This window comes from Lithobates pipiens, unplaced genomic scaffold (genome assembly GCF_037356315.1).
Source record: "Lithobates pipiens isolate NorthernLeopardFrog02 unplaced genomic scaffold, aLitPip1_a1.2 Scaffold_35, whole genome shotgun sequence".
Classification (NCBI taxonomy): domain Eukaryota; kingdom Metazoa; phylum Chordata; class Amphibia; order Anura; family Ranidae; genus Lithobates; species Lithobates pipiens.
The window spans coordinates 14,327,871-14,352,540 of NW_027507811.1; the positions used below are offsets into that span (position 1 = coordinate 14,327,871).

Genomic DNA, 24,670 nt, shown 5'->3' on the forward strand with positions numbered 1-24,670 from the left:
GATGGCTTCCACGCCGAGAGACGTGAGGTCTCCAGGAGTCAGAGGGGCTGTAGGAGGCAGCCAGAACATATGTGACTGCAAGAGGCCGTGAAACGGCCTGAGGACTAAGGCGGAGCTGTGGGCGCTAAACTAAAGCCGTCCACACTGAAGGATCCAGTGGCTTGTGTGACCAGGATAAAGAGCAGAAGTACTGCTACAGAGAGCCAGGTGGGCTAGCATTTTCCATTGTGTTTATTTGCTGGAAAAGAACCCCTGCGTGGGAAACCTTTATTAGACATGTGCAGAGTGAAATATTTTGTTTCGGAATTTCGTTTTTGTCCGAAAAATTTATTTATTTAGTTACTCCGGAAATTCGTTTTTATTTATTTTGTTTTTCGTTCAAAAATTGCATTAGTCTGAAAATCCACATGAATTACGGTCGAATCTGTCTTAGAAGGCTAAAGCCGCGTACACACGGGCGGACTGTCTGGCCAACTAAGTCCATCAGACAATCCGACGGACAGTCCGTCCTACTTTCGAATGAACGGACTTGACCACACACGATGAACAAACAGTCCGTCGAAAGCTTGCGCGATGACGTGTACAGCACGTACGACGGGACTAGAAATTTGACGTCCAATACATAGCAATGCAACCTTTCGCCGTGTAAATCCTTTCTGAGCATGCGCCATACTTAGTCCGTCGAACTAGCCTACTCACGAGCGGACTGTCCGCTGAAACCAAAGTTGGACGGACTGTATTACGGAAATTCCGAAAGACTTAGTCCGCCAGACTGTCCGCTGAAAAAGTCCGCTGAAGCCCACACACGAGCGGACTGTCCGCTGAAATGTGTTTCAGCGGACTAAGTTGGACAGACAGTCCGCCTGTGTGTACGCGGCTTTATGGTGTGTGTCGAATGTATAAAGAAGATTCGACGGAGCTGCTAAACTCTATATAGCCTATAGGCGGAGCATTTGACTCCGGAAATGTACGATTGCAGCGTCGTACAGTTTCGATGCTCCGTCGAATATTATTATAAACGTGTGTGTTTTTCATTGCTTTGTCGAATCTCTGTCGTTCATGTTGAATAAATGGTCTAAGTCTCACAGTGTCAGAGGTAAGGTTAGGCACATTCGACCATAGGTTCAATAGACACAGATTGTTATTGTTAGAGTCACGTCGAATCTCCTATTCTATATCCAACTGTTGTAACAACGAAAACGAAAATAAAGCATTTATTTATGCCGGATCTTTCGTTTTCTTCGGATTCTGCACTTTCGTTATCGTTTGTCAAAACGAAAACGAAAATACCTGAAATTCGGACGAAAATGCATTCGGACGAAAACGAATGCACATGTCTAATTTTTATGTGCCTTTTTAATAAAAATGGGCTACCATGCCCTAAAATATAGTTCCTGACTGGTTTGAATCACTGGCAAAAGCATCTACTACGAGAGCTGAACAACCCCCAACTTTACAAGGCCAATAAAGGTCAAAGGGCAGGACTCACCGGTCCATGGCTCTGGACCCAGAAAACGCTCTCTGTGGCTATCTAACACAGTGCACTTAGGTCTGGGAAGTGCCGCAGTACTAAGCCCGATAGCTGAAGGTCACATTCCAGGCTAGCCCCTTAGGCCCAGTTTAGCGAAGTCTGGGTATGATGACCTCCAAAGCTAGCCAGTATTGGGGAGCTTAAAGACAGTATGGCAAGGAGTCTCGATTAAAGTCACCAAGGTTAGCAGGCAATGAGGTTTGTTAGACTTTGTTTAGGAGAACTAAAGGAAAGGCATGCAAACTTCTGGGACACTAGCAAAAAAACGAGGCATGCTGAGCAGAGGTGAGGGTCATGCAAGTAAACATAATAGGGGTTGATTTACTAAAACTGGAGAGTGCAAAATCTGGTGCAGCTCTGCATGGCAGCCAATCAGCTACTACCTTTTAGCTTGTTCAGTTAAGCTTTGACAAAAAAAAAACCTGGAAGCTGATTGGTTTCTATGCTGAGCTACGCCAGATTTTGTACTCTCCAGTTTTGGTAAATCAACCCCAATATGTGAAAAAAAGATGGCGCAACACCGAGTAAGTTCTGGTCATTAACTGCCCAAAATGAAGTCCTAAAAAGCCCAAATGTGGCCAAAGGGAACACTTTAAGCTCCTGCTCCTCTCAACTCTCCTGCTCCTCCCAACTAAAGGAACCTGGGTAAATATCCACAAAAAATAAAGTAGTGGGTGCTCCTAAAGTGTAGTTTATTAGTAACTGAATAAAGCACAAATATAATCCAGTCACCGTAGGCGTGTGCACAGGGTGTGGGGCACACCCTAATCACCCCATGAGCATTAGGCTCGGTTCACACAGGGGCGGCACGACTTGCAGCGCCGCGACCTGCACATGATCAGTGGCGACTTGCAAAATGACTTCTGTATAGAAGTCAATGCAAGTCGCCTGAAGTTGCCCCAAAGTAGTACAGGAACCTTTTTTCTAAGTCGGAGCGACTTGAGTCGCTCCTATTAGAACGGTTCCATAGTACAGAACGGGGCGCGACTTGTCAGGCGGCGAAGTCGCCTGGACAAGTCGCCCCTGTGTGAACCGAGCCTTAGCATTATCGGTCTGTGTGCCAGTTAGAAGATGGGAAAGATCTCCATCGTACTGGCACTGCCATAAGAGAACTGTTTACGTACTTGTCTTTTATTGTGCCGGTGATGTATCGAATAGTGTCCCCCATCAGATAGTGTCCCCCATCAGATAGTACTGAGCTTGCGCAGTATGGAGGACAAGGACTTTCCAAAAGTCTCCGAAGATGAACAGCGCCTGCGCTGTGAGTCCAGGTTCAAACCCCACCATCCAAGTGGACATAGAGTTAGAATAAAAAATAGCCGAGCGAAGCGAGGCCGCGAGGGGCCCTGTTACTATGTGCAACCGTATGTCCACTTGGATGGTGGGGTTTTCACCTGGACTCAGTGCTCAGGTGCCGTTCTTCTTCGAGTCTCCTTCTCCTCCGTACTGCACAAGCAATGCTCCTGCGCAGTACGGGGTGGACGCTATCCGATGGCCGGACGCTTTTTGACAGAACACCGGCTGTGTTTCTTAATGCCCATCAGGCTTCACTCACTCTCAGCATCACTGGTAGCTAGAAGGCTGTCGACTGTGAAGCGAACAGCCAACAGCCCCCTTGACAACCGGTGAGGTGCGGAGGGGCAAAACATACTGCCTGCTATACAAGGTACAGAGACAGGCTCTCTGCCTGTTTCTGCATGCCAACTTAGAGCTGGTCTCAATTACTATAGTTTCATTATCTACGACTTGGAGGTAATTCTTTTTGAATCTGGTGTAACCATACAAAGTGGTGCTCTCTGCCTCCCCTGCACAGAACTCCTACCATTGGCAGGTCAGAGGCTATTCTCAATAGACATGTGCGATTTAGTTTTGTACGAATCCGAAATACGAATTTTTATGCATACGAATTCCGTACGTAATTTCGTTTACGAATTTCGGATCCAAATTCATAACGAAAGTTCGTAATTAATGAAAAGTTAACAAACCTAAAAGTTAAAAACCCAGGAAGTCAGCACAGCACAGGAATGGTGGGAACCCCTCATGATGATAAATTCATCATAACAAAAAGTTTACGAATCTAATGAGAATTTTTTTTCGGACGTAACGAAACGGAACAAAACGAAAACCATGTCTAGTTCTCAATCCGTGTGTCCTCACCCGATTACCTGCTTGTTAATATTAAAAGACTCGCGATCTCCATTTCGATCTGCAGCACCTTCTGCCCCTGCCTGCTGATTGGGTGTCAACATTTGCTGGGCAGGGGGAGCTGAGAGAGGACACAGGGCATGGCCGCACAGCAGGAGGTTAGCAGCGACTGCGGTCTGTGGTAGACCTGTGCGGGCCGGTCATCACCGGGCCATGGACCGGCACCGGTCCGCGGCCTGGGGATTTGGGACCCCTGAAGTACAGTATATGCTTTTTAATTGTGGACCAGCCACTGTACATATACGGCCGATCTAGTCCCCTACTGTTATGGAAGGACGTACTAGTATGTTATCCAGGAACTGAGCTCTTGTTGATCAGGAAGGCCTCACACTCCGACCAGTTTGTGAGAGCATCTACCCATCTAGTGCTCATTATGAGGGGCTCCCACCATCCCTGTGCTGTGATCATTATGAGGGGCTCCCACCATCCCTGTGCTGTGATCATTATGAGGGGCTTCCACCATCCATGTGCTGTGCTGACTTCCTGCGTTTTTAACTTCATCATAACTAATAATCGTAATTATCATGACAATAATAAAACAATATTAACGAACATTCTTATTTTGTCCAATTCTGAATCTCCCATCCATTACCAGTACCAGTCTCCCACTCCCATATTAAAAAGGTCATTTTCCCAACCCTCACTCAGCAGCAGAAGAAAACCTCTGATTGGTCAACAAAACACCAGTCACATTTCCGTTGTAACGGAATTTGGAACCGAAATTCGTAAACTAAATTTCGCATATTTCTAATACAATTCAGAAGCCTAGAAATTTGTATTTCGGATGCTTCCGAATGTACGAATTTTTTGGAAATTCATACCAATTTTCGGAAATTTGTACGAAACAAACCGCACATGTCTAGCGAGAACCATAATGCTGCGTACACACGACCGGACTTTCCGGCAGACTAAGTCGGACGGTCTTCCCGACGGACTTTCGGCAGAGTTCCGATGGACTTTCCGAACGAACGGACTTGGCCACACACGAACGGACTAAGTCCCTTCGAAAGTCCGTTCATTTTGAACGTGATGACGTAAGACGGGACTAAACAAGGAAGTTCAATAGCCAGTAGCCAATAGCTGCTCTTGCGTCGTATTTGATCCGTCGGACCAGCATGCAGATGAACGGTTTTCCCGATTTGAGTCTGTCCGATAGATTTGAAACATGTTCCATTTCTAGGTCCGTCTGATTTTTTTTTTTCTGAAAAAAGGATCGGACTAGCCCACACACGATTGGATTGTCCAACGAACTGATCCTGTCGGACCTGGTCTGCCGGAAAGTCTGGTCGTGTGTGTGCGGCATAATAGCTCAAGATCACTGGAGGTAAGTCAGGGGCGGACTGACAACTCATGGGGCCCCCGGGCAATAGGAGATTATGGGGCCCCCAGGCAATCAGAGATTATGGGGCCACACAGTATACACACACAGTATACAATCACACAGTATACACATACATGTACACACAGTAGACACAGACATGTTTCTATTGGCTGAGAAGGTACTGGAGAGGTGGGGCAGCTATAATCTCTGGATTTTTAGACCAAAAGGATGTCAGTAAGGGATATTTCAGAAACAGATGTAAAAAAAAAACACAGATTTTTACATACTGTCCCTGGTTTTAGTGAGGCTGGCAACCCTGATGGGGCCCCCTAGTGGCCCGGGGCCCTCGGGCAGTGCCCGAGTGGGCCAATGGTCAGTCCGCCCCTGAGGTAAGTACAGCGGGGGACCAGGGGGGTTGGGAGGTGGTCTGGTGTTGGGTCACTTTTATAGATTTTCTGTGAAGGAGAACAAATTAAAAAGAAACTTCACTCTGCCCAAACCCCTATTTAATTTAATTTTTTTCACTGCTCCCTTTTAATCCAGGTTTTAAACAAAAAGTGCAATATCATGCTTGGCAATCCATCATTGTTCCCACGTAATCCAGTGCTTCCCAACAGTACAACCAATCCCATGCCACCCCCTTTCTTCTGGTGTCACCAGAAGGTGTTCTCTTCTGGGTTGTGCAGGGTCATGTAATGCCACATCATCGGGAAGGAGGGGGGGGGGGATGGGGCTGAAAAAAACATGGCTAGCAACCAGGCTATCCAACGACATGAGGAATACCCCAAAACCTCCTGGGACCTGTGATGTGGGTATCCCAGGAGCCTACGGGCACCAACACATAATTCTTGCCTAGGCGATAAATTAGGAATCTGCAGGGTGGGGTCCCAAAAAATTGATTCTCCCCTCCAAAACGAAAATGTAAAAAAACGTCCACCTCGGGTTAGAGGGGCAGAAGAAAGAATGTTATAAAGTTGATAAGGAGAATGAAGTCCACTTTAACGTATTTTGTGCACCATTACTGAGTTCCATGTTTTAACCCCTTAAGAGTCCATTCAAACAGGGGCAACTTTGGATCCGACTTCAAGTCGCCCCAAGTCGCCTCAAGTTGCGCTACATGAAAAAAATCAATGTAAGTGAATGGATCCGTCTTAATGCGCACTACTGCAGTCGCTCCGACTTCAGAAAAGGTTCCTGTACTACTTCAATCCGACTTCTAGGCGACTTGCACCCATAGAATTCAATGGAAGTTGCCACCAAGTTGGATCTCCATCTATATTGAAGCGACTTTACAGGAAAAGTTTCCTCTATAATAATAAAAACCCGGCATGGGTTCCCTCTAGGGACAAACCAGGCCCTTTGGTCTGGTATGGATTTTAAGTGGAATCCCCCTACGCTGAAAGAATGGCGTGGGGGTCCCCCCAAAATCCATACCAGACCTAAGGGCCTGGTATGCTCTTGGAGGGGAACCCATGTCGGTTTTTTATTTAAAAGAGTTCCCCCTCGAGAGCTGATTATTCTGTGATTGGCCACAGCCAAAGTCACCTGGCCCTGGGGGCGACTTGAAGTCGTGTTGTAAGTCGCCACAAGTCGCGCTGTGATTCATACTCAAGACGTGTCCAAGTTGCCTCCCAAAGTCGTGCTGCAAGTCGTGTTGCCCCTGTGTGAATGGACTCTAATAGTGGCACGTTTCCTGATTTCCAAAAAACTGTGGCAAAAAAACAAACAAATCAGATTACCTCGAGGTGTCTACTTTCCAAAAACGGTCATTTTAGGGGTGAATGTATGGTCCCGACATTTTTATTCAATTAAAAAAAAAACAAACAATAGTGATTAGAAGAAAGTTCTACCGATATATAAAATTGGTTTGGGTACAGTGTCACGTGACTGATTGTCGGAGGATTCCGGTACTGAAGTGGTTAAACGTTATATTCGTCTTCAATTTGTGATTTTAATTTTTTAATTTTTGCTAAATTCTTAATAATTAAATAAATCATTTCTTTATATGTTACATTGTTTTTATTTCCCCAGAGTGTAATTTAGAACAAAAGAACAGAAGAACGCAGCAAAAAAAAAAGGACGCAACATAGGCTACAGATTTTATATTCTCTACAACAGGCGATTCGATGTATTGTCAGTGGAACGCAGAGACAGGAAATGATCTGAGGTAAAAAACAGGAAGTGATGTAAAACAGACAGGAAGTTCCGAGGGAGAAGTGAGTCAAGAGGAAGTAGAGAGGAGACATTGCTGGAACTGGCAGCAGAGGAGGTAATAAGATATTATTTTATATTTACACCCAGTAACCTCCCCGTCATGTCCATCCTCTTCCTCCATAGTCACTGTGATGTCATTTATCTCCAGCAGATGCTGTTTTCTCTCACCATCTCGCTTTATAATGTATATGTGGCACCATTAATAAAAAGATATTTTAGGTGTATATACTGTATAGCAATGTTTATATTCTAATAGGCTGGATACATCCTAAATATAGAACCATTTATCCAACTGTCCATCCAGAGCCTCTGGTTTATAGACCGGATACATCCTAAATATAGAGCCATTTATCCAACTGTCCATCCAGAGCCTCTGGTTTATAGACCGGATACATCCTAAATATAGAACCATCTATCCAACTGTCCATCCAGAGCCTCTGGTTTATAGATCGGATACATCCTAAATATAGAACCATTTATCCAACTGTCCATCCAGAGCCTCTGGTTTATAGACCAGATACATCCTAAATGTATCGCCGGTACTCCTAATGAGTATGCGCTATGTTGTAAATTCAGTTTTTGGCCAAAACTATAGTTACGTTTTGGGGCTAATTGTTCTAAATTGTGCTTTGGCATCAGTTTGGCTGGGCTGTATTAAGGTTCTGCCTGGTCATAGGTGGGGTTCACCCCTGTGAGAGGCCTTAGGTTGGTTGGATGCATTGGGTACCAATCTCTCTCTCGGAGCCAATCAGTGGGCGTTTGTCTCGCTGTGTATTCCGGGAGAGGGTACTTAAGGTGCTGAAGCCATGTGGTTCTGGGTTCTGGTCCAGAAGTTGTTGCTGACTCCATGGTCCTGGTCCTCCTGACCAGCCCCCGGGGGCCCTCATGGCCTGGGGTGCGGATCCATCCATTTCGGAGCCTCAGAACTGGCTAGTCCGAGGCGCAGTAACTGGAAGGAGGATTCTAAGGTGTTCCGGTGCCGCCTTGGGTTTGGAGAGGCCCAGCAACTCTACACGCGACCAGGGGAGGACTCTTCAGTAAGAGAGCCACGCACAAGGCTGGCTGCTCGGTAAGAGCCTGGAAGCTGAGCTGTCATGGACATTGATTGAATCCGCATTTCTTACGGTATCGCCGGACCGGCTGAAAGATTCTGGTACAGTAAGAAAAGTTCCTACTTCTATCCTTCCAGTTAAGTTCTTCAACCAAGTCTGTGTGAGAGACTTTGCAAAGCTAGAATTACCTGTTGGCTGCTAAACCCAAACTCAAGGATTTATCCAATAGTTAAAGAGTCCAGTTGCGAGTGGCTATTCCCTAGATTATGTACCAGAAAGAGACTTTCATTTTAAGTCAGCAGTTCCGAGCACCTGAGCTAAACTTTACCCTGATGCCCTCTATTCCCAACTTAGAGACTGAGTTTGTTCAACTGTTTTATGCAAAATAAAAATCCTGACAAGGAATTCAAGGTCTCTACAGTTACTGGGTCATCAACCCTGGGAACCCCTAGACAAGGACAACGAGGACGAGCTGGTGGAGGTAATCGGTAAGCCCAGAAAAATTCAGCCGCTCCTTCAGGGGTAAGTGCTACATAAATATAGAGCCATTTATCCAACTGTCCATCCAGAGCCTCTGGTTTATAGACCGGATACATCCTAAATATAAAACCATTTATCCAACTGTCCATCCAGAGCCTCTGGTTTATAGACCGGATACATCCTAAATATAGAACCATTTATCCAACTGTCCATCCAGAGCCTCTGGTTTATAGACCGGATACATCCTAAATATAGAACCATTTATCCAACTGTCCATCCAGAGCCTCTGGTTTATAGACCGGATACATCCTAAATATAGAACCATCTATCCAACTGTCCATCCAGAGCCTCTGGTTTATAGACCGGATACATCCTAAATATAGAACCATCTATCCAACTGTCCATCCAGAGCCTCTGGTTTATAGATCGGATACATCCTAAATATAGAACCATTTATCCAACTGTCCATCCAGAGCCTCTGGTTTATAGACCAGATACATCCTAAATGTATCGCCGGTACTCCTAATGAATATGCGCTATGTTGTAAATTCAGTTTTTGGCCAAAACTATAGTTACGTTTTGGGGCTAATTGTTCTAAATTGTGCTTTGGCATCAGTTTGGCTGGGCTGTATTAAGGTTCTGCCTGGTCATAGGTGGGGTTCACCCCTGTGAGAGGCCTTAGGTTGGTTGGATGCATTGGGTACCAATCTCTCTCTCTGAGCCAATCAGTGGGCATTTGTCTCGCTGTGTATTCCGGGAGAGGGTACTTAAGGTGCTGAAGCCATGTGGTTCTGGGTTCCGGTCCAGAAGTTGTTGCTGACTCCATGGTCCTGGTCCTCCTGACCAGCCCCCGGGGGCCCTCATGGCCTGGGGTGCGGATCCATCCTTTCCGAGCCTCGGAACTGGCTAGTCCGAGGCGCAGTAACTGGAAGGAGGATTCTAAGGTGTTCCAGTGCCGTCTTGGGTTTGGAGAGGCCCAGCAACTCTACACGCGACCAAAGGAGGACTCTTCAGTAAGAGAGTCACGCACAAGGCTGGCTGCTCGGTAAGAGCCTGGAAGCTGAGCTGGCATGGACATTGATTGAATCCACATTTCTTACGGTATTGCCGGACCGGCTGAAAGATTCTGGTACAGTAAGAAAAGTTCCTACTTCTATCCTTCCGGTTACAACTAAGTTCTTCAACCAAGTCTGTGTGAGAGACTTTGCAAAGCTAGAATTACCTGTTGGCTGCTAAACCCAAACTCAAGGATTTATCCAACAGTTAAAGAGTCCAATTGCGAGTGGCTATTCCCTGGATTGTGTACCAGAAAGAGACTTTTATTTGAAGTCAGCAGTTCCAAGCACCTGAGCTAAACTTTACCCTGATGCAGAGACAAAGAATTCAAGTGTCGGTCTCTACAATTACTGGGTCATCAACCCTGGCAACCCCTAGACAAGGACAACGAGGACGAGCTGGTGGAGGTAATCGGTAAGCCCAGAAAAATTCAGGAGCTACTTCGGGGATAAGTACTACATAAATATAGAGCCACTTATCCAACTGTCCATCCAGAGCCTCTGGTTTATAGACTGGATACCTCCTAAATATAGAACCATTTATCCAACTGTCCATCCAGAGCCTCTGGTTTATAGACCGGATACATCCTAAATATAGAACCATTTATCCAACTGTCCATCCAGAGCCTCTGGTTTATAGACCAGATACATCCTAAATATAGAACCATTTATCCAACTGTCCATCCAGAGCCTCTGGTTTATAGACCTGATACATCCTAAATATAGAACCATTTATCCAACTGTCCATCCAGAGCCTCTGGTTTATAGACCGGATACATCCTAAATATAGAACCATTTATCCAACTGTCCATCCAGAGCCTCTGGTTTATAGACCGGATACATCCTAAATATAGAACCATTTATCCAACTGTCCATCCAGAGCCTCTGGTTTATAGACCGGATACATCCTAAATATAGAACCATTTATCCAACTGTCCATCCAGAGCCTCTGGTTTATAGACCGGATACATCCTAAATATAGAACCATTTATCCAACTGTCCATCCAGAGCCTCTGGTTCATAGACAGGATACCTCCTAAATATAGAACCATTTATCCAACTGTCCATCCAGAGCCTCTGGTTTATAGACCAGATACATCCTAAATATAGAACCATTTATCCAACTGTCCATCCAGAGCCTCTGGTTTATAGACCTGATACATCCTAAATATAGAACCATTTATCCAACTGTCCATCCAGAGCCTCTGGTTTATAGACCGGATACATCCTAAATATAGAACCATTTATCCAACTGTCCATCCAGAGCCTCTGGTTTATAGACCAGATACATCCTAAATATAGAACCATTTATCCAACTGTCCATCCAGAGCCTCTGGTTTATAGACCAGATACATCCTAAATATAGAACCATTTATCCAACTGTCCATCCAGAGCCTCTGGTTTATAGACCAGATACATCCTAAATCTGTAGATTCATGTATGCAACTTTCTATCCAGTGTTGTTGGTTTATAGTCCAGATTTAATATTAATATACAGTACTACACGTGATCTTAGCCAAAAGCCCAAGAATTGAGTTTTGAAGACTTATGCTTCAGATAATTGTCAATTTTTTATTTATCCACAGAAAGGAGGGTGCAGAACAGATCCAATGGCCACATCAACAAGGATGGATAAAGACCAAAGTCCCATGACTGAGAGGATATTGGACCTCACCCTGGAGATCGTCTACCTGCTGACCGGAGAGGTGAGGAGGATTCTGGGAGGTCACATGACATTACTCTTATCTCTATTAATAAAACACAGACCTGACCGGAGAGGTGAGGAGGATTCTGGGAGGTCACATGACACCACTCCTAATTTTGTAACTAAACCCAAGACCACATCTATGCATTAAGGAGGATTCTTGGAAGTCTGTAGCAATAATTGTTTCTTTTTCTCTCTCAGAATTGTAAAGTTGTGAAGAAAATATCTGGTGATCCGTTAACACCCAGCAAATGTCTTAATGGAACGGCACCCATCACAGTGCCTCCACCTCAGTGCCTGACAACAGAGATCAGCAATGCCAAGAAGATACTAGAAGTCATCAAGAAGATGATGGAGCTGCTGACAGGAGAGGTGAGGAGGATTCTGGGAATTCTGGGACATTATCCAGTAACAGACAAGGGATGTGTCTGGATGGTGACTGTATCATTGTGTGTGTCAGGTTCCTATAAGGTGTCAGGATGTCACTGTCTATTTCTCCATGGAGGAGTGGGAGTATTTAGAAGGACACAAGGATCTCTACAAGGACGTCATGATGGACAATCAGCCGCCCCTCACATCACCGGGTAAGAGGAGACTTTATTGTAAAGGAGAGAGCAGTACGGAGGCTCCACCTAGATCCCCCATCATCTGATAAACACATAGAAACAATGTATTCAGTCAGTGTGTGTGTTTCCTACAGATGGATCCAGTAATGGGAACCCACCAGAGAGATGTCCCCATCCTCTGTATTCCCGGGATTCCACACAGGAAGGTCACACCATCCCCCACCATCAGGTAGGTGGAAATGGAGTTCATTTAAAGCATGAGATGACATTCTTCTATGTAAATCTCTATTGTTGCTTTTTGAAAATGTATTCTATCATTTTTGGCGGTTAGGGTGTGAAACAAAAAGACTTTAAAGAGGAAGAAGAGACATCGGTGAATGGAGCTCAGAAGTCTATGAAGAAGACTGAAAGGAAAAAGAAAAAGAAAAGTAAACAGGAAGAATGTTCTCTACATATGGACACAAGTAAGTAATAAACCTTAAGGGCCTCCTTCAATCTCAGAAAATGATATATTAACCTACAAGAGACACATACTAATGTGGGGTCCTGGGTGGATGGTGGCTTTGAACACCGCCAAGGCTTTTGATTCGGTGGAGTGAAGATACCTTTGGGGATGCTTACGTAGCTTTGGATTCGGAACCTAATTTGATCAAGTGGGTCCAATTATTATATTTGGCGCCCGATGGTATAAAGTAGTGTCCAACGGGATGACCTCCCAGATGTTTGACTTATCCAGGAGCACTAGGCAGGGCTGCCCACTGTCTCTGCTCCTCTACGCCCTGGCGGCGGAGCCCCTTGCAATTTCCATTAGAGAAGACCCCCAAGGTCCAGGGTCTTTTGCCCTGTACACACGGTCAGACTTTCCGACAGGAAAATTTACGATTGGATCTTGTTGTCGGGAAATCCGATCGTATGTGGGCTCCATCTGACTTTTTTCCGTCGGAATTTCCAACACGCAAAGTTTGAGAGCGGGATCTAAAATTTTCCGACAACAAAATCCGAACATTTAAATTCCGATCGTGTGTAGACAGTTCCAACGGACAAAGTGCCACGCATGCTCAGAATAAATTACAAGACAAAAGCTATTGGCTACTGGCCCCTTTATAGTCCCGTCGTATGTGTTGTACGTCACCGCGTTCAGAACGATATCAGATTTTCCGTCAATTTTGTGCGACCGTGTGTATGCAAGACAAGTTTGGGCCAAAATCCGTAGGAAAAAAATCAGACGAATTTGGTCGTCCGAATGTCCGACCGTGTGTACAGAGCATAAGTCTTGGATCCCTGACTGAGAAAATGAGCTTGTACGCAGATGACAAACTACTATATCCAACCGACTTCACCACATCTCTCCAGAAGACATTACAAACGATCAAGTACTTTGGTCAGTTCTCCGGGCCCTAAAATGAATTGGGAGAAATCCCAAATATTGCCAATGGACAGCTTCCCCTCTCCCAAGCTACGGGAGAAATTAAAACTCCAGTGAGTAAACACAATCAAATATCTTGGAGTAATGGTGAATAGGACACCGGCTATATATTAACAGAGAGCCCCTTTTCAATCTCATCAAGTCTAAAACTCAGATGTGGGCGAGACTGCTGCTCGGTGTGGGGGTCCACATTAATATTGTTAAAATGATATTACTACCCAAAATATTCTACATGCTTCGGCACACACCCATATACTTACCCTTAAAACTTTTTAAATCAATGGAGGCCATACTCAGGACATTCATTTGGGGTACCAAGAGACACAAGCTGGCCTGGAGAGTCCTTAAGAACCCTACTGACCAGGGCGGAACGGCCCTCCCTGACCTGAATCTCTATTATCTCGCATCCCAACTATCTCAGCTATACCACATAGACAAAACCGACAGACTAAAGCCTCATACACACGATAGGACTTTAGTACAAACTTTCCCTTGGATTTTTGTACAAAGGGCATCGGCCGTGAACTTGTATTGCATACACACAGCAGGACTTTTTCAGCCAACTTTCACCAAATCATGTGGTTTTTCTGCTCTTTACCGCCACCTTTGGTCAACTTCTGTATTGTTGTCTGATCTTTTGCATTGGTTCTGAGCATGCCTGTTTGTACTTTGTACAAAAGTCCTATGGTTTTCTGTACACACGATCAGACTTTGCTCCGTCTGACTTTTGTTGCCAGAAAGTTTGTCCGTTCGCATAGCCAACAAAAGTCCAATGAAAACGGAAAAAGTTTGTCCGATGGAGCGTACACACGGTCGGATGTTGCTCCAAAACAGCTAATTTGCGTGTTTGTTGTCAAAAAGTCTGATCGTGTGTATGGGCCTTTAGATTCCTCACGCTCCTTTGTCCACAGTGGGCGCAACTAACCACAGATCCACTTAGGGCAATCGCAATGGGTCATAGTGGGAATAACTGTAAAAGAGATTGTGGGGCCCTCCTGAACCAATATAGGCGCATATGAGCCACTAAAATTCTGTCAACACCCAAATACAACGACTATACCCCTCTATGGCACAATAAACTACTCTCCGAATTCCTCTTGATCCCTGACACAGAGAGAGCGAACACAGGATATATTACTTACACCTAGACATGCGCATTCGTTTTTGTCCGAATTTCGGGTATTTTCGATATCGTTTTAACAAGCGATCGCTATAACGAATGTGCAGAATCCGAAAACCCGAAAGATCCGACAAAAACAAATGCTTTATTTTCCTTTTAGTTGTGACAACAGTTCGATATAGATGCTGACAATAGCGATCTGTGTCCATCAAACCTGTGGTCGAATGTGCTTAACTTTAGCTCTATTAGTCCAAGATTATTCGACATAGAGAGAAAAGATTCGACATTATAGAGACAATAGGAAAAAAGGTTGAATGTGCCTAACCTAACTCTATTAGTCCAAGATTATTCGACATAGGAGAGAAAAGATTCGACATTATAGAGACAATAGCAAAAAAGGTTGAATGTGCCTAACCTAACTCTATTAGTCCAAGATTATTCGACATAGGAGAGAAAAAATTCGACATTATAGAGACAATAGCAAAAAAGGTTGAATGTGCCTAACCTAACTCTATTAGTCCAAAATTATTCGACATAGAGAGAAAAGATTCAACCTAGAGAGAAAAGATTCGACATAGAGAAAAAAGATTCGACATAGAGAGAAAAGATTCGACATTATAGAGACAATAGGAAAAAAGGTTGAATGTGCCTAACCTAACTCTATTAGTTCAAGATTATTCGACATGAAGATTCGATGAAGCAGTCTCCGCAAGCGGACATTTATGGTCAAATGCTCTACCCATAGGCCATAGAAGAATTCTAATGTTGGTTGACTAGTAATAATAATCAATAAATAGAATTATTACTAGTGTCATACAGCATTAGAATTCTACTATAGCTTGTAGGCGGAACATTCGACCAGAAATGTACGATCGCGGCGTCATACAGTTTAGCTGCTCCGTCGAATCTTCTCAGAACATTCACCAGACGCCATAAGCCTTCAATGACAGATTCGACCTTTAATTATTTTGGATTTTTGGACGAATGCATTTTTTAAGGAAACAAAATAAATAAAAATGAATTTCGGGAGTAACTGAAATATTTAGTTTCGGAATTTCATTTTCGTCAGAAAAATAAAATTTATTTAGTGTGCAGCTGTCTACTTACACCACATAATTTCCGATTGGCACACTTGAAAACTTTGAGGGCCTCCAAAATGAGTTCCTGCTGCCCGATTCCCTGCTCTTTCGATTATTTCAAGTGCGTCACGCAGCTCAAACTCGGTTCCCCCATCCTTTGCCACAGTCTACCCCCATTGTCATTATGACGGTAGTCAAGGGGGATGATCCACGGAGGCCGATTTTGGATTTTTATGTCATGCTCCTAACCCCAACATCAACCACGCTAGCTTATAGCCTTAAACCAAGATGGGAAAGAGAGGTAGGTCCGTTAGAGGACGAGGAGTGGATTGAAGCACTGGATTCATGTAAGACTGTAGCCTCCAAACTTTCTGACAGGTTGGCCCAGTTGTACATTCTGCAGCGGCCATATCTTACCCCTCTAAGAGTCGCCCGCTTTAAGCAACAGTCTTCTACCTCGTGTACGATGTGTAAGAGGGCGACGGGCACATTCTTACATTTAATTAGGGCATGCCCGGTCCTTCAGAGTCTATGGAAGCAGATCGTAGATGTCCTCCATGATGACATGTGATCCCCTTTGACCCTTGACCCCAAACCTTGCCTCCTGGGGATATTTCCCGACTCCGAGATAGACAAATTTACCAAAACGTTCCTGCATGAAACACTGTTTTCTGCCAACAAAAAAATATAGCCAGATAGTGAATGAGACCCATCCCCCCCCCAGCTTCAACGACTGGAAAATAGATATAAATAACACACTCCCCTACAAGAAGTTCATCTACATTAACAGAGGTTGCCCAGACAAGTACAATAAAATATGGGATAGGTGGCTTGCGTCCGCGGACACATGCACTGAGAGTTCGTAAAGCCATAATTCTTCCCAGCGTGGAATCACACGAATAATATGGACAGAAGGTTTTCCACCCAATTGATAGTTACTGAGTTCATTGTTCATTCTGTATAAATTTCATTACATTGTTTATATGCATTTCTACAGTATTGCCTTATAACCTGCAGAAATATGTTCAAACTGGAAATTGTTCAATAAAAAACTTTGTTCGAGGAAAGAAAAAAAAAAAACTAAGCCTTAAGGGCAAGCTTCGCTCTTAGAAAATCTGTTGACCCAAAGAAAGGCCAAAAACCCATATAAAGCTTGGCCCAATTTGCCATCAAAGATAAATTCATTGATTCCCGATTAAAAAAAACAAAAAAAAAAAAACAATCATGTAATGTAAGAACATCACCAATATACCTACCCCACTACAAGGTGTCCACAAAAATTGAGGTGGAAATATTGTGCACCATATAATATAGAAACCTCCAATTCTCATTGGCAAAAAAAGTATTCTTTATGTTTACCTCAATAGTCTGGATGTGGTATGTAAATTCCATCCTCGTTCTGCAGTGTTACATTGTTGTGAACAGATAAAGTGGAGATACTACACCATATGAAAGGTCCATCTTCATTCCTCAATATAACGTCATGTTCCCTACAAATGAGGAGGAGATACTGTACACCATATGAAAGGTCCATCTCCATTCCTCAATATAACGTCATGTTCCCAACAAATGAGGAGGAGATACTGTACACCATATGAAAGGTCCATCTCCATTCCTCAATATAACGTCATGTTCCCAACATATGAGGAGGAGATACTGTACACCATATGAAAGGTCCATCTCCATTCCTCAATATAACGTCATGTTCCCAACAAATGAGGAGGAGATACTGTACACCATATGAAAGGTCCATCTCCATTCCTCAATATAACGTCATGTTCCCTACAAATGAGGAGGAGATACTGTACACCATATGAAAGGTCCATCTCCACTCCTCAATATAACGTCATGTTCCCAACAAATGAGGAGGAGATACTGTACACCATATGAAAGGTCCATCTCCATTCCTCAATATAACGTCATGTTCCCAACAAATGAGGAGGAGATACTGTACACCATATGAAAGGTCCATCTCCATTCCTCAATATAATGTCATGTTCCCAACAAATGAGGAGGAGATACTGTACACCATATGAAAGGTCCATCTCCATTCCTCAATATAACGTCATGTTCCCAACAAATGAGGAGGAGATACTGTACACCATATGAAAGGTCCATCTCCATTCCTCAATATAACATCATGTTCCCAACAAATGAGGTGGAGATACTGTACACCATATGAAAGGTCCATCTCCATTCCTCAATATAACGTCATGTTCCCATGAATGAGGAGGAGATACTGTACACCATATGAAAGGTCTATCTCCATTCCTCAATATAACGTCATGTTCCTAACAAATGAGGAGGAGATACTGTACACCATGTGAAAGGTCCATCTCCATTCCTCAATATAACGTCATGTTCCCAACAAATGAGGAGGGGATACTGTACACCATATGAAAGGTCCATCTCCACTCCTCAATATAACGTCATGTCCCCAACAAATGAGGAGGAGATACTGTACATCATATGAAAGGTCCATCTCCAATCCTCAATATAACGTCATGTTCCCAACAAATGAGGAGGAGATACTGTACTCCATATGAAAGGTCCATCTCCATTCCTCAATATAACGTCATGTTCCCTACAAATGAGGAGGAGATACTGTACACCATATGAAAGGTCCATCTCCACTCCTCAATATAACGTCATGTTCCCAACAAATGAGGAGGAGATACTGTACACCATATGAAAGGTCCATCTCCATTCCTCAATATAACGTCATGTTCCCAACAAATGAGGAGGAGATACTGTACACCATATGAAAGGTCCATCTCCATTCCTCAATATAATGTCATGTTCCCAACAAATGAGGAGGAGATACTGTACACCATATGAAAGGTCCATCTCCATTCCTCAATATAACGTCATGTTCCCAACAAATGAGGAGGAGATACTGTACACCATATGAAAGGTCCATCTCCATTCCTCAATATAACATCATGTTCCCAACAAATGAGGTGGAGATACTGTACACCATATGAAAGGTCCATCTCCATTCCTCAATATAACGTCATGTTCCCATGAATGAGGAGGAGATACTGTACACCATGTGAAAGGTCCATCTCCATTCCTCAATATAACGTCATGTTCCCAACAAATGAGGAGGGGATACTGTACACCATATGAAAGGTCCATCTCCACTCCTCAATATAACGTCATGTCCCCAACAAATGAGGAGGAGATACTGTACATCATATGAAAGGTCCATCTCCAATCCTCAATATAACGTCATGTTCCCAACAAATGAGGAGGAGATACTGTACTCCATATGAAAGGTCCATCTCCATTCCTCTAATATAACGTCATGTTCCCAACAAATGAGGTGGAGATGTTGTAAACCATATGGTCCATCTCTGTTCTTCAGTAAGTTTCCTAGACATGAGGTGCCAACAATACAGTATATGACTCCTAAATGTAGAATAAAATAGATCTTTAACATGGTTTTTATAAATTGCTTTTCAGCAGATGACCACTCTGCACAGAACAGGAATACCTCTGAAGGACTTACTTTACCTCTGAGTTGTAATGCAGAAGATAATGGCCTCACACAACCTTCTCCGGAAGTAAATCCCATTACTGATAATGGACATCAAAGACCTCAGCATTTAGATCAGTCAATAGATGTCTCTAATCTCGGGGAATCCTCCAACAAATCACAAACTATTGCTCCAGAAATACAGCTAAAGACTTCGAGAAAGGTTAGGTCAAAAGGTCCATCTAATTCCAAGATATCCAAAAGTAATGGAGGAGTTCACACAGAAGAGCGTTCATTGTCCTGTTCAGTGTGCGGGAAATCTTTCACCAAAAAGAAAGACCTTCTTATACACCAGAGTAGTCACAAGAGTGAGCATGCTTTCTCATGCTCAGAGTGTAGCAGACGTTTCACTGAGAAAAGGTACCTCATTAGACACCAGAAAAGTCACAAGAGCAAAAGTCCGTTCTCATGCTCAGAGTGTGGTAAAAGCTTCACTGAGAAAAGATACCTTGTTAGACACCAGAGACGTCACAGGGGTGAGCGTCCTTTCACATGTGGAGAGTGCGGGAAATGTTTTACTGATAAAAAAAATCTTCACGGACACGAGAGAAGTCACACAGGTGAGCGCCCCTTTTCCTGTTCGATGTGCGGAAAGTGTTTCGCTTTGAAAAGCAACCTCATTAGACACCAGAGACATCACACGGGCGAGCGTCCCTTTTCATGCTCAGAGTGTGGGAAAAGTTTTACTCAGAAAACTGGCCTTGATAGACACGAGAGAAGTCACACTGGTGAGCGTCCTTTTTCATGTTCAGTGTGCGGGAAGCGTTTTGCTCAGAAAGGAAACCTCCTGTTGCACGAGAGAAAACACACAGGCGAGCGTCCATATCCATGTTCAATGTGTGGGAAGAGCTTCGCTGATAAAGGAAGCCTTTTTCTACACCAGAGAAATCACACTGGTGACCTTCCTTATTCATGTTCCGAGTGTGGGAAATGTTTCCTTCACAAAGGTGGACTTGTAGCACACCAGAGAATTCATACAGGTGAGCGTCCCTTCCCGTGCCCGGAGTGCGGGAAACGCTTTAGTCAGAAAGGGAATCTTACTAAACACCTGAGAAGTCACACGGGCGAGCGTCCCTTTCCATGTTCGGAGTGCGGGAATTCTTTCACGGTCAAAGGTGATCTTGTTAACCACCAGAGAAGTCACACGGGTGAGCGACCTTATCCGTGCTCGGTGTGTGGGAAACGTTTCATTCTGAAAAAGACACTTCTTACACACCAGAGAAGTCACACAGGTGAGCGTCCTTATTCATGTTCGGTGTGTGAGAAATGTTTCATTCACAAAGTAAACCTTGTTGAGCACCAGAGACGTCACACAGGTGAGCGCCCTTATACGTGTTCGGAGTGCGGGAAAAGTTTCATTCAAAGAGCTGGGCTTGTTATACACCAGAGAAGTCACTCTGGTAAGCGTCCTCATTAGTAATGAGCCGAACATACCGGGGTTAGATCCGAAGGTAGATAGGCACATCATCTAGTTGGTGAAATATTGAAAGCTTTTGAGATGTGATGTGATGACCTGTAATGGAAAATCCCCCCTCATCCTCCAAGGGCAGCTTCGTTTCAGGCAATCTTCTAATTTTGGGTTGGGTAAGCAGAGCCCTGATCATACCGAACATCACATAAATCATTGCTTGGCATTTCTGTAACATCCTCTGATGGTCTCTTCTGGCCATCCTCTGATGGTCTCCTCCGGTCATCCTCTGATGGTCTTCTCCGGTCATCCTCTGATGGTCTTCTCTGGTCATCCTCTGATGGTCTCTTCTGGTCATCCTCTGATGGTCTCTTCTGGTCATCATTTGATGGTCTCCTCTGGTCATCCTCTGATGGTCTTCTCTGGTCATCCTCTGATGGTCTCTTCTGGTCATCCTCTGATGGTCTCTTCTGGTCATCCTCTGATGGTCTCCTCTGGTCATCATCTGATGGTCTCCTCTGGTCATCCTCTGATGGTCTCCTCTGGTCATCCTCTGATGGTCTCCTCTGGTCATCCTCTGATGGTCTTCTCTGGTCATCCTCTGATGGTCTTCTCTGGTCATCCTCTGATGGTCTTCTCTGGTCATCCTCTGATGGCCTCCTCTGGTCATCCTCTGACCGCCTCTGGTCATCCTCTGATGGTCTCCTCTGGTCATCCTCTGATGGTCTCCTCTGGTCATCCTCTGATGGCCTCCTCTAGTCATCCTCTGATGGCCTCCTCTGGTCATCCTCTGATGGCCTCCTCTGGTCATCCTCTGATGGTCTCCTCTGGTCATCCTCTGATGGTCTTCTCTGGCCATCCTCTGATGGTCTCCTTTGGTCATACTCTGATGGTCTCCTCTGGTCATCCTCTGATGTTCTTCTCTGGTCATCCTCTGATGGTCTTCTCTGGTCATCCTCTGATGGTCTCCTCTGGTCATCCTCTGATGGTCTCCTCTGGTCATCCTCTGATGGTCTTCTCTGGTCATCCTCTGATGGTCTTCTCTGGTCATCCTCTGATGGTCTCCTCTGGTCATCCTCTGATGGTCTTCTCTGGTCATCCTCTGATGGTCTCTTCTACCCATTATACATTATATTACCAAAAGTATTGAGACACCTGCCTTTACACGCACATGAACTTTAATAGCATTCCAATCTTAGTCCGTAGGGTTCAATAATTGAGGTGACCCACCTTTTTCAGCTATAACAGATTCAACTCTTCTGGGAAGGCTGTCCACAAGGTTTGGGAGTGTGACTATGGGAATGTTTGACCATTCTTCCAGAAGCGCATCTGTGAGTTCAGGCACTGATGTTGAACGAGAAGGCCTGGCTCACAGTCTACACTCGAATTCATCCCAGAGATGTTCTATGGCAGTGATATGCAATTAGCGGACCTCCAGCTGTTGCAGAACTACAAGTCCCATGAGGCATAGCAAGACTGCGACAGCCACAAGCATGACACCCAGAGGCATAATGGGACTTGTACTTTTGCAACAGCTGGAGGTCCGCTAATTGCATATCCCTGTTCTATGGGGTTGAGGTTAGCACTGTGCAGGCCAGTCAAGTTCCTCCACCCCAAACTCACTCATACATGTCCTTATGGACCTTTCTTTGTGCACTGGTCCAAATCATTTGGTGCAGGGGGGATTATGGTGTGGGGTTGGGCTTGGCCCCTTGGCTCCAGTGAAGGGAAGTTTTAAGGAGTCAGCATACCAAGACATTTTGGACAATTTCATGCTCCCAACATGACTGCCCACCAGTGCACAAAGGTCCATAAAGACATTGATGAGCGAGTTGGGGTTGGAGGAACTTGACAGGTCTGTGCCTCAACCCGATAGAACACCTTTGGGATGAATTAGAGCGGAGACTACGAGCCAAGCCTTCTCGTCCAACAACAGTGCCTGACCTCACAAATGCACTTCTGGAAGAATGGTCAAATGTTCCCATAGACAACACACCTAAACCTTGTGCACGGCCTTCCCAAAAGAGTTGAAGCCGTTATAGCTGCAATGGGTGGGCCAACTCAATATTGAACCCTACGGACTAAGACTGGGATGTCATATAAAGGCAAAACTTTTGGTAACTAAGTGTATATCTACAGGGATTACGTTATAGTAATATGGTCCTCTAAACAAACAGTGCTGACACAGTCCCACACTCATATATGACTTCATAGAACAAATACATGGGCAAATATGGGAATACATAGACAACTCTTTATATAGGGTTCTCTTGATTGTTGTACATCATTGTTACTTGTTGGTCCATCTAATGTACTGTATATTTATTATAAATTTTGATATATTTATCACTTTTACAAGATTTCAATTAGAATCAAGCTTTGTGGTATTGTGTGATAATTGTTCAATTAAATTTTGCAAAATTGTGTAAAATAAACAATAAAGCTTGACGCTTTACGATATTCTGGTCTGAGTCAATTTTTTTTTCTTTTTACAAATGACCAAATTTCTTAGATTGGCGATTGGTATTTGCTCACATCATGGAGAACCGTCCATTCAGGTTTTTCATATTGAGACGTAGAGTCCAGAAGGTCCAGACAAATTTGCGACAACTGTTGTTCTAGGGAAGCCTTTCTCAATCTTTTCAACAAAGAGGAACCCTTGAAATAACTTGCCAGTCTCAGGGAACCCCTGCTAAAAATGACGACATCTACCTCTCATGATACATTAGTGTGATGGTAAGTGGGAAGAATGCTCCTTACACCTATGGTCATTGGGAAGAATTACCCCCTTGCAGATAGGTAAACAAAAACAATGGTGGCAGTGGGAAACTTATCTGAGAGGCAGAAATTGCTCATTCCTCAAAGAACACCTAGCAACCTCTGGAGGAACCCCTTGTTACCTCTGGAGTTACAAAAGGGTTCCACAGAACCCTGGTTGGGGAAGAATGTTCCTTACGCTTGTGGTCATTGGGAGGAATTATCCCCTTACAGATAGCTAAAAAGATAAATAGTGTCAGTGGGAACTTATCTGAGAGGCAGAAAATGCTCATTCCTCAAGGAACCTGTAGGAACTTCTGGAGGAACCCCTTGCAACCTTTGGAGGAACCAAAGGGTTCCATAGAACCTTGGTTGAGGAAGAATGTTCCTTACACTTGTGATCATTGGGAAGAATTACCCCCTTAGCCCTTGTACACACACGGTCGGAGATTCCGTCGGAATGTTTCCTATCGGAACGTTTTGTCGGATATTCCGACTGTGTGTGGTCTGCATCGGACTGTTTCCGTCGGAATATCCGACGGACCAATTTTTCCAACTTGCCGGTAAAATTTTCAGACAAAATGCTCCGATCGGACATACTCCGATCATGTGTAGCTTACTCCGACGGACAAGGTGCCACGCATGCTCAGATCAAATTCTTAGACCAAAGCTATTGGCTACTAGCCTGAACGTAGTCCCGTCCTAACGAAAAATGTCATCACGTTATGTACAATCGGATTTTCCAGCAACTTAGTCCGACTGTGTGTATGCAACATCACTTCCGGACCTCTTCCGGAATTAATCCGTCTGAATTACTCAGACGGATTTGGTTGTCGGAATCTCCGACCGTGTTTACAAGGGCTTACAGATAGCTAAAACGATATATAGTGTTAGTGGGAACTTATCTGAAAGGCAAAATATGCTCATTGCTCAAGGAACCCCTTGCAACCTCTGGAGGAACCCAAAGGTTCCATGGAAATCTGGTTGAGGAAGAATGTTCCTCACACTTGTGGTCATTGGGAAGAATTACCCCCTTACAGATAGCTAAAAAGATCAACAGTGTCAGTGGGAACCTATATGAAAGGCAAAAATTGCTCAAGGAACCCAGGTTAAGGAAGAATGCTCCCCTTATAGATAGATAAAAAGATCAATGGTGTCAGTGAGAACTCATCTGAGAGACAAAAATTGCTCATTCCTCAAGGAACCTCTGGAA

The 24,670-nt window shown here is 44.2% G+C and overlaps 2 protein-coding genes across 2 annotated transcripts in view; both read left to right on the plus strand.

Moving 5' to 3' along the window:
* The window catches only part of LOC143955504 (uncharacterized), a 34,233-nt gene extending 11,598 nt beyond the window's left edge, over positions 1-22,635 (plus strand). Inside the window, exons 6-12 of the mRNA XM_077465539.1 lie at positions 7,253-7,326; positions 11,445-11,564; positions 11,765-11,935; positions 12,024-12,147; positions 12,264-12,358; positions 12,461-12,593; positions 19,220-22,635. Of these exons, the coding sequence (XP_077321665.1) occupies positions 7,253-7,326; positions 11,445-11,564; positions 11,765-11,935; positions 12,024-12,147; positions 12,264-12,358; positions 12,461-12,593; positions 19,220-20,709 (2,207 nt within the window). The 3' untranslated portion in view covers positions 20,710-22,635. The remainder of the gene's footprint in view (positions 1-7,252; positions 7,327-11,444; positions 11,565-11,764; positions 11,936-12,023; positions 12,148-12,263; positions 12,359-12,460; positions 12,594-19,219) is intronic.
* A 646-nt stretch (positions 22,636-23,281) lies between these two features.
* Positions 23,282-24,670, plus strand: part of LOC143955506 (uncharacterized) — a 106,639-nt gene continuing 105,250 nt past the window's right edge. Inside the window, exon 1 of the mRNA XM_077465540.1 lies at positions 23,282-23,436. The gene's annotated coding sequence lies outside the window, so the exon portion shown is untranslated. The remainder of the gene's footprint in view (positions 23,437-24,670) is intronic.